Genomic DNA, 11,409 nt, shown 5'->3' with positions numbered 1-11,409 from the left:
TCCAATGCAAAAATCTGACAATTTTCTTTCAAAAGTATTTTTAGAAAAAAATATGATGTGGCAAGTCTACGTATTTTCTTTAAATGTCTTTATTTTAATTATGATGTCATAAATAATTTGCAATACTTTTAATTAAATATAGATCAAAATTAGCTCACTAAATGCTTATTTAAAGTTCTAATCTTATATTACAAAGAAAGAAAAAAAAATATATATAGTATAATATTCTTTTATGTTTTGTTAATGAAATAGGTATTTTAATTTATAAATTATTGTGTTATTTAATTCACTATATCCATATCGATTTATAATATATTAATAATAATAACAAAAATTACATGCATATACTTTAGTTTTATAATTTTAATTAAAACAACCGGGTTGAACCCGGGTAAATTCGCTAGTATGTCTTTAAACAAGAATGTATTTTTGAATTATATGTAATATAATTCCTTATGATTTTTTGTGTGAAAATGATAAATCCTCCTAACCAAAAACCATAATAATCCTCTTAAAACATTAAGAAGGTGACATGTGGTATCCACTGATTTTCTTTTCTAATCTTGTCCCTCTGATTTTTCCACGTTTCATCATCTCATAGTTAGGGAGATTATTAGTCTATTTGGTTAAGAGGATTAATCATTTCTCATCTTAAAAATAAGTTAAAAAACTTTAAAGATTTTAAAGTTTTTTAAAAATATTTAAAACATCAAGTTAGTAGTTAGCATTCGAAATACCACAGTGACATACATATGGACAGTACGCAGAGCTCGAACCACGTATATATGATATGAAACCCATGATCTTAGAAAACTCACCTAATAGTCCACTCCTTCAAACGTAAAAAGTGATATTCAAACCCTAATAAATTTTTCAAAGTCTAAAATCTTACGAATAACTCACCAAAACATTGAGATTTTAAAACATCTAACCTGCAATTAAGGACGTTTTAAGGCGTCTATAACATTGGAGACAATTTTAGTTACATATTTTATTTTATTTTAAATACTACTTTATTTAATCATCAATTTAATTTATATAATATGTTAGGTCTTTTACTCCGCGAGATGTACGGATTATTATAAGTAATTGTTTAATTAGTGTTGATTTAAATCTTTTGATGTAGACATACACAGAAATTAATATTTTGTTTAATTAGTTCAATATGATTGTTTCTTATATATTTCGTAAACATATGAATATAAATAAAACAATATTAAATATGGATTAATATATCATTATCAAAATGTTTTTAAATATGGAAAAGAAAAATGTTTACACTTGAATATATTCAAAACATAAAATCAGAAAAGAGAAAATAAGATGATGCAAAATATACATAATAATAACTTAATAAAAACAAATAAATAAAGCTACATATATTTAAGAAGACTTTTTTCTAAAATAAAAATACTTATTAGACATTTTTGTAGCAAAAACATAGGTAATGAAACTAGATAAACTTGGAACGAAAACTCAAAAAAAAGTTACTACATATCGTCATATCGATATCAAAACTTTTATAAAACTTGTTAGTCGTGCTGCAGAAATAATTTTATTAGAAGAAAGGATCAACGAACCTTCGTATCTGTCATATCCCTTCCACTACCACCACACGATACAACAACGTTAAGAACAACACTCAACATAACATAAATTTGTAAATTATTCATCTAATTAAATATTTTATAGTAGTCCTTATACGTAGTATAAATTAAAGAAGGTAGTGAGACCTCCACCGCTTGTCATGCCCTCGGATTGACTGTGCTGGTGATGTGGTCGATCTCTACCGAACGATGAAGATGTATGCCGCTAAATCCAATCACCACTGTTGTTAAAAAAAAAAAGCCTTCATGCCATATACGCACGTGGAGACATATGAAGATAATGTTGTTTGAGGTATACACACCACCTACAAAACTATCTCAGATCATAAAAACACCATTTGTTATGATTCAAACTTTTGGTGACATTAGAACCTTAAAGTCTGTTTAATCCAGAATAACCGTCTCAAAGCCTAATCAATTAAACAAAGAAAAAGTAACAACGTATATATTATAAAACATATAAAAACTAACAAATTAAATCACATAACTTTTTATAACTTGTATATTGATAAAGAGAAAAAAGATTAATTATATAGATGGAAAATCAAGAATTTTGTTATTTATCAATTTGCATATAAGAATAGTGTTGATCGATGACTTGATTTGGAATGAGGAGGATATATAAACCTAAACAATATTATATACAAAAACTAATGTCTTTTTTACGAAAAAATCAAATTTATTAATTTTAAAATTTTAATTTATCACGTACATAATGAAATATTTACTAAAATTTCAAAATATGTTTAAGATTTGATTTCATTATATATAATATTATTTTTTTCATATGTATATTTAAGATTACATTTGGTAAATATAAGGAAAAAATAAATTTAAATTTTTTGGGGTATATGTATTGTTAAAAAAATATGGAGATGCCATGTAGGATAAATCTTATGTGCCAACGTTTAAAAATAGCTTTGAATTGGGGAGGATGACTTTAGAAAGCTAGGATTCCTACTCTTTCAATATAGATATAGATATTTTGTAATGATTTATAAAAATCTCATTTAAAAAATACTTATATAAGTATATAGTTAAATATTTTTTTTGATATAATATACAACTAGATTATAGCCCGCATAAAACGCGAGAGAAATACATAAGAAAAATGCATTTTGCATATAAATGGCTGACAAAATAACTGAAAAAATATAATCGAAAATATAAAAATAACCTAAAATATACAATAAAAGATATAAAAACAGTGACATAATAAGAACTAAAATAAGAGCAATCACACAACTAACAAATGAGACAATAATTAACTTTCTAGAGCTTCATTGGGTGAAAAACTTCGAACTAGACAACTTTTTTTCACCGGTTAACTTCAAAGGTATTTCGTATAAATTTATTTCATATAATATACTAATAAAATAAAACAGGATTGAGACATCCATTGACCGACACGTGATGTTTTTTTTTTAAAAATAGCATATCTCCTAACATAAATATCATTTCAATATGGGGGATGGGAATATAACTCTGATAGGTACCTAAGCTTAGGTGTTTAACAAAAGTTATTTTTTTAATCCATAAAATTCATGGGGGCCCATCCATTTAGTCATTAATAAAAAAATATTAAAACTTTTGTATGTGAGGGGTTCCACACTTAAGCATAGGTGTCGGACAACCTTATATTCATTTTTCCGTTTCAATATTTATTGTGTCAAAAGTTTAGTTTTTTTTTTACATCAACTCGTATATCTCATTATATGATATTAATATATGAATTGTAAAATAAAATAAGTACCTTTATTCATTAGCCTAACAGATTCAAGGAGAAAACATGAAATTAAAAAGTTGTGACATTGAGTAAGTATGAAATTGCCTATTTGGATGTTGCATTTGTTATTCCTAATAATTTATTCTGTCAAAAATTTCATACTTATTAAAGTTGAGGGACTGGAAAGGTATAAGACTAAATGTCTAGTTAAAGATGGTGTCATCAAGGTTGATACAATGGTGAGTATTAAATGTTGAAAAATTATAGAGGGTATTGATTTCTTCAATTTAGATTTAATGGTTCTCTTTTAATATATATATAAGATTATATTGCTTTCGGAGATATTATTTATTTTAAGTATCTTTTATTAGTTATTATTTTATTGATATAAATTGTAAATATAAATAAAAGAGAATCTCTAATTTACGTATAACCTTAAATATCAATACTTTGTATCAATAATAAATTTACTTATGTAAAGTAAAGAAATATGGCACGATGATTCAAAAATTTTTTATTATACTAAAATACAGTTTCTCTAATAACTTATTAACTAATCACATCTTTTGATTTTTCTAAATTTTCAATTTTGACTTTTCTTGATTTTTTTTTTTATAATACAAGATATATATTTAAACATATGACTATGTTAATGCAGACCATTTAATCTAAGTATATCTAAACAAAGATAACTATTACATTACTTATAAATTATTATAAATTTAACTAAAGATAACTATCACATTAGTTATAAATTATTATATTTTTAAGTATCTAATTTTTTATAATTATTATCTTAATCTTAATCTTAATCTTAATATATTCTGTAAAACAGTTGAACTAATAACTTATTGACCAATCATATCGCTCAACTTCATCAAATTGATTAAAAATTTTAAATTGAAATTTGACTACAACATATAAATATTAAACTAGAACTAGATAATTTTAATCCAATAATTACAACTCAACCTAAAAACAAATATTAGGTTATTAAAAACTATTAAAAATTTATAGCAATATTTTATAAACAAAATATAAAGTCGACTATTCATCCATATGTATAATACTAGATTAGATAATTATAAATTATAAATATGAATATTTAATTTATAGTATAAACAAAATACACAGTATGAACTCTAAAAGTCTTAAATACAATAGGAAACACAAATCCCTATCCCATATCCAATATCATATACAACAAATGGTAGATTTACGATTATCTTAATTGAATCTTCAATCTAAACCAATATAAACTGCATTCAAAATTAATATAAATAAAGGTACAATTTTTCACATTTTATGAATTAATTTTATGTATCCATAATGTTCGCAGTTAATTGTTATCCAAGCATTTCGTATAAATAATGTCATAAGCCCTGTGTCCAGTGTTGGACACGGGTCTAATATCTAGTAATAAGTCTAAATATGATGATATATTATTTTACAATTTCTTATTTAATTAATCTAAAATTTTATTTATTAAATACACTCTTTGTCTAAATACATAAAGTAGAGAGACTAATGTTGTGTATACTTAATAATAGATTTGGTAACATTATTATTAATCTGATCTAAGGGTTGTGATTAAAAGTTTAAACTCATCTAACGGTCTTTACTTCTTCATAAAAAAATTTAGGACCTTGTTATATATAGATTGGTAAATTATTGAACACCGCAAACCAAATGTTGCTTTTACTAAGACTTTTTCTTAAATATGCATATAAAGTACATGTTTAAAAACATTAAGTAAACTAAAAATTATTATAAATCTCTATCTCAAAGCGATGATGTGACATATTTCTAATCTTGCCACATCAGCTTTTGTCCTACGTGTCGTCTTTATAACGATTTGGTTTATGCTTTTGTCTGTCTTTATAACGATTTGGTTTATGCTTTTATGCTTGAGGTTTAAAATAAAAAGAGAAAAACGCACAAGCTAGGAATCAATCTACAACCTCATGAGTAAACTACACATTCTCAAACCACCGAACCAATGTTGTTGTTGTATGTTAATTTTCAATCTCATAAACTATTAATTGTAGTTTCTAACCTCACTAAGTTAACTTCCCTTTTTTAAATATAATTATGATAATTGCCTTAATCTTTCTTCATCCCACATATTACTTGAAATTCAAAATTATATACAGTGAGTTTATTATTATATATATAGGATAGCTTATTTTCATGATTTTTTAATCTAATATATGTAATATTAATTATTCATTACATTATCAACTTAATTAAATACGAATATGTTATGAATAAAATAATCAATTTTTATTTGATTTTCAAATTTATTTATTTTTATCTTTGTCAAATAAACAAACCTATTATTATTTATTTTCAAAACTAAATAAAAAATCTATATTTACCAATAGAAACTAAGGATGTAAAATTAAATACTTATATAATGGTTTTAATTAAAACTTAAACTTTTTTTAATGGTCCAAATTACTGAATTAATAAATTAAGGTTTCTATTTTGAGTCACATTACCCACATTTATGAGGTGGATTAATATGGGTCTTCCAAAAGCCATAAGTTCCATCTTAGACATTCGTGTAATATTATAATATAATTAGAATAATATGTCGTTTATTTATTTATTTTTATTTTTTTTGAAATTTATCATTTTATTCATCGGTTATTTTATATACTTTAAAATGATAATATTCAAATTTGCTAAAAACTTTCATCAATGTAGACATACTCTTGATGAACTTAACTAGGTTTTTGAACTTAAATCTATATCAACATCTACTCTATAATATGTAATCATTCACTTAACTTTTACGGATTTACAAGAAATTATTATGAAATGAGACATAAACGTGCAACGCACGGGTATAAACTAGTGAAGAATATAAGTTTAATAAGCATTATTGGAGTACAAAATTATCGATTTTTTAGATAAATATTTTTATACTGTATTTTGAAAATTATCTACTTCAACAGTACTTAGAAATGGGCCACAGAAAATCCGTTTTTACAAGTTTGTTACCAGTAATATCGTAAAGTGCATTTTTTTTATTGGCAAAATTGAATTACTCACAGACACTGACTAGTTGATCATCTGCATTTTCCGAGTGCATGATCTAAAGAGCACCCAGAAGATGAAATCCGAAAAAACCCCTAGACCAAGACTATATATCTTATTTTTTTGTAACATGTAATACTTGAACTTGTGAATTCTCATTATTAAGTTTATTGGATACCTCATCAAAATTATTAGTACCGAAGGTCATTGGTATCATGTGGAGGGATGTTAGTCGGAGGGATGTTAGTCATTTATCTGTAGTTAGCCTTTTAAATGTGTTCGCTAGGCGAAAATGTATACTATTCTTATCCTCATGGGTAACAGCCTTTTCATTTATGTTAAGTTGCCTGGTTTGAAATTAAACTAGAGTAAGATTCTATTCTTTACAAAACTTACATTAAAGCACATTGCAATTGTGTTACATTATAGTACCAAATACGAGTAATAAACATCTTTCTCATTGAATAATTAAAATAGCTATGCTACTTATATTACAAACTTTTCAAGAAAGCCATTGATGATCACAATGAGGTGGAACATTCACAAGTCTCATACTCCAATTTTGAGATTACTTGAATCTTACAAATAAGCAGAAGTTAACACTAGAATAAGAGCAAGAACAAGATCAACCCCGTTTTCATGTGCAAACCATCATCCTTCTACGTTTCGATGATTGATTTGATCCCAAATTCCTTTTTAACAAACAACTCAAAGCTTCCTTCAAGCAATCAACCAACTCACCACACTCATATCTTCGACAATCATATTCCCCCAATACAATGTTCCTTATACGCCCACCTATCGCAACCATTTCCACCCTTAAAGGACTCATTTGCATCGATTTTAGGGTTTGAATCATAGCTCCAAGAAGATCCGGTTGATCTTCACAACACATTGAAACCTTCACTAGAATCCTTCCATTATTTCGGTCACTATTTAAACGTACTACTTTAATTTCATCGGTCTCTAATGGTATACTTTCATGATCTTCGATTTCTAAAGTTGTTTGTTTTAGCTCCTTTAACCTTTGAACAACTTTTGCAAGCAAAGATGCTTTATCCGTCTATCATGTTTCAAAGTAAAATATTAGAAATTAATCAAAGCCTCATCATAAAGTGATATATCTATAACTACTTTTAGTCATTCACAGCAATTCATGCATTATACAATTGTACACTGTATTGTAAAATACATACAATTGTTGTAAATGGTTAACAAGTGATGTAGATATCCATCATAAACCCTAACAATACTTGCTAATTATAGAAAACCTAAATTTTAAAAAGTTGTATAACTTTACCAAAACTTATGCAAAAAATCCTAAAAGCATGTGATTAATTTTGATTTCGGAAAAGGTACTAAAAACGCGATAATCACGAATAATACATAAAAATGAAATACTCTTTGAAATGGTATGACTGTCTACGTCTCACTTTATAATATCTTGCCCTTTGACAAAATTAGGTATTTGTTGTTGTTGAAATATACATAAGTATTAATATGAAAGTAAAATTATGAAAGAATAATTGAAAACTATAGACAAAAAGGTATTTAAAGATTTTACTTTTGAATTGCAAAGAAGGAGCGATCGAAGGCGATCAAGATGAGAATTAATTCGTTCTCTACGGCGCTTTTCGGCCTCTTTGTGATTAATAGAAGCTGATGTGGACGATGATGTGGATTGACCAAGTTGTTGCAAATCAGTTGTTAATGTTTCATCATATGCATAATGGTCTAGTAGCAACGATGTCCGGTTGTTAGTTGTATGAAGCATCATGTGTAGCGGCGGAATATGGTGATCACCGGTGTTGGTGGTGAGTGAATTATGGTAATGGTGTGAATTCATGTTTTATTTTGTTTTGTCGAAAGTGGTGTTAAAAGAGAATGTTTACGTGGTGGTAATGGTGTGTGAGTGTGTTTATTTTTATTTGTGTACTTTATTCGGTTATAATGATGGGAGTGGGAAAGAAGAAAAATCTTTTTGACCATTGGTCGAGATGTTTGTTTCCTCGTGCTTGCTTCTCTTGTCGTTACTTCATTAGTTATTCGACTATTGTAAAAATAATTGTATAATGTAGTAGATTTTGAAGAGTTTTTTAATTAAGGTTACAAAGTAAAGAAATATGTGTACATGTTACTTTTGTTATTTAGTATGATGAACCAATAATAATGAACACTTAAAAATATGTGTCTTTGTTGATGTATAGTTTATTAGTTTAGCTTGGCCTTAAATAAACGGTTCAAGAAAAAGGCTCGTGTTCTAATTTGGATTTTCGGATGTTAGGTTCTTGTTTTTATGTATAGATGGATAATTGGATGTATAATAACTACTGATCTATGAACAGATTTTGTGAACTTTATACTTAGTTTCTTTAATTTGTCGTTTCTGGCATTTTGCTTATTAGAATCAAGAGATTTGAACCGATCGTCTCCAATAATCCAATATTTAAACCAAATAAAGTTCTCTTAAAATAACACTATCACGACTAAATGGTGATTAGTTCATTAAGCACCGTGACAACATTGGTGATTAGTATGTTTTGACTTGCTTTGGAATTCAAGTTAGATACATTTTGAACCAAGGCAATATATACATCTTGGAAGTTGGATCCTCTTGAACTAAGTTTTAGCATATATACATGAAAGCTCATTGAATCACGGATTACCCTTAAGTTTAATGGATAGGTAGTTTGACATAACTCAAGCCTTGTCAGGCTTGAGCTTAATATATCTCATTTGCAACTCAATTGAGTTAAAACTTAAGGTTAAGCCTTGTCAAGTTTAACTTCAAGCTTGAGCTTAAAAAGATGATAAATCGGTTTTAATATTTCCCTGCACACAAAAATGTAGATTTGATTAAAAGAAATATATGTTTCAGTTATTCAATATATGAAATTAACTGTTTGTAAGAGTAAATATCTTATATAGATAAAACAAAATTGTTTCTATAATTTTTTTTCTATGTAGCATGCTAATATATTCTCTTAAGTTATTTTTGACAAATTTATGATGTCATAATTACTTTTTCTTTATTTTTAAAAACTATTTTTCAAATTAGGCCCTATATTATCTCTTTTGTTACATATTATTTTTGTAACCTTATAATATGAAAAATGCTTGATTGTATTCAAACTCTTTATTTTTAATTCTATATCTACCATTGATTTATGGTAGTTAGCTTTATTTTTTTTTATCACCTAACAATTTTATATATTAATGTTCATCTTTACAAATATATTGTTATCTTCATATCAAAAATTATAATGTATTGACAACAAATTACATACAACAACGGTACCCAATCCGGCAAAAGTCAGGTTTAAGAAAGTTAGAAATGTAGACAGCCTTACACCTACACGAAGGTAGGGAGACTGCTTTCAGAAGGATCTCCGACCAAAAAAAGGCAAAAGATTGAGAGGGTAAAAAGTTTAGTAACCATACATGTCGGTTGAGTCGTCTGACTACATTAATAATAGCAGACACCGCATAACACACTTTAGCGTAAAATGAACAATACACAGTAACAAGGGCATTTAAACCTATTAAACATCAACCTACAAATATAGTAATAAACATGTCCATGTGCATACAACCAGGCAAGGATCCAACAAAAGAACTCTCTTAAATCCCCTCACAACAAGCTAAATAAGCAAATAGGGTTGAACCTGACATACATAGAATTCTCTTAAATTACATACATAATTCTATATATTTTTTTTTTGTTTTAACTTTTTAATTATATGGCCCGAATTGAATGATTAGCTAGTATCATATATTCCTCTTGTGCAAAAGGGATGGAGTTATATCTTTTGTTGAAGTCTTTCTTTGTTAAATATACGTAATTCTTTATTAATTCAATATATCTATTTCGGTGATATAGTCTATGTTTGATATTGGTTTCTATGGCTTGTGCCTTGTGGATAGGGGTCAAGATTTAGAGGGTGTTTTGGGATTGAGTTATAAAGTGATTATTTGATTATTACGTTTGTAAAACGCAAATAATCTAGAAAATTGTTTATATAAAAAAGTGATTATCGGCTATGAAAACACAGTTTTGGAGAAACATGTACCTACCTGCTTTTTCAAAACGCAATTTTAAAAACGCATAATCTATTTTGAAAACGCGGAGTCTGTTTTGTAATCGCAATACCAAACACCCCTTAGCATAGTATGGGCTTTTTATAGTCTCGTATCAACTCTCTTTGAATCGTGAAGATTCAACAGTTTTGACTTTTGAGTGCCATATTTACATATATGTTTTTGACAGTTTCTTTATCTATTTTAGTAGTAGAAATTAAATGTAATAAGCTATAACATTTTTTTTATATATAGGTTTTAATTAGAGACACTTCTTGTATGATATAGTCATACATGTGTCTAATATAGTAAAGTTTTTATAAGAAAGAAAATGAGTGATTAAAAGAAAACCACCGTCAAAATTGCTCAGTGGTTATATATTCATAGTCCATGGATCATTCAATAAAAAGTAATAATTTGATATTTTGAAAGTACTCACAAGTTGTATAATGACCCTTTTTTTTAAAGTGAAATTTTATTAATACTTACCCGACAAAACACCGACGACGTATATTTATAAAAATTACAATAGTTGTATAATGACTTGATCTATCAAATTTATGATTTTGTATGAGAATAAGTACCAAAGATCGACTCATGATAAATGATTCATATCTTTTTATACTCAGCATAAGATTATAGCTTGATAAGTAAGTTGTTTTACAAATGATCCTATTTTTTGGTTATATATTTCAAATTTTCTTTGTCAAATATATCATTTTATTGTATAATGCAGTAAATAATAATAGTTATATACTCGTACTATATATTTTTTTAAAGTAATATATAGACCACCATATCCCAACCAGCCTTTTTTAGTATCTAGACCACCACCACTTTTTGCAGCGACCCTCGCTGTAAAAAGTGAAAAAAATGCGGGCCCCCATGTCTATAATGTTAAATATGGCAGAATAAAAACGGGCCCCCTCTCTAGGTCGCTGCAAAAAGTCTAATCGG

General features: G+C 27.0%; 1 protein-coding gene across 1 annotated transcript; it reads right to left on the bottom strand.

Moving 5' to 3' along the window:
• Positions 1-6,817: 6,817 nt before the first annotated feature.
• Positions 6,818-8,292, bottom strand: LOC122582951 (putative transcription factor bHLH107). Its single transcript, XM_043755384.1, has 2 exons — positions 7,940-8,292; positions 6,818-7,438 (listed from the first exon to the last, which is right to left on the bottom strand). The coding sequence occupies exons 1-2, from the start codon at positions 8,219-8,221 to the stop codon at positions 7,013-7,015; spliced, it is 708 nt and encodes a 235-aa protein (XP_043611319.1). The 5' UTR covers positions 8,222-8,292; the 3' UTR covers positions 6,818-7,012.
• Positions 8,293-11,409: the final 3,117 nt, after the last annotated feature.

The sequence above is a fragment of the Erigeron canadensis genome, chromosome 9 (genome assembly GCF_010389155.1).
Source record: "Erigeron canadensis isolate Cc75 chromosome 9, C_canadensis_v1, whole genome shotgun sequence".
NCBI lineage: Eukaryota > Viridiplantae > Streptophyta > Magnoliopsida > Asterales > Asteraceae > Erigeron > Erigeron canadensis.
This window is presented reverse-complemented; position numbering and strand designations above follow the sequence as displayed.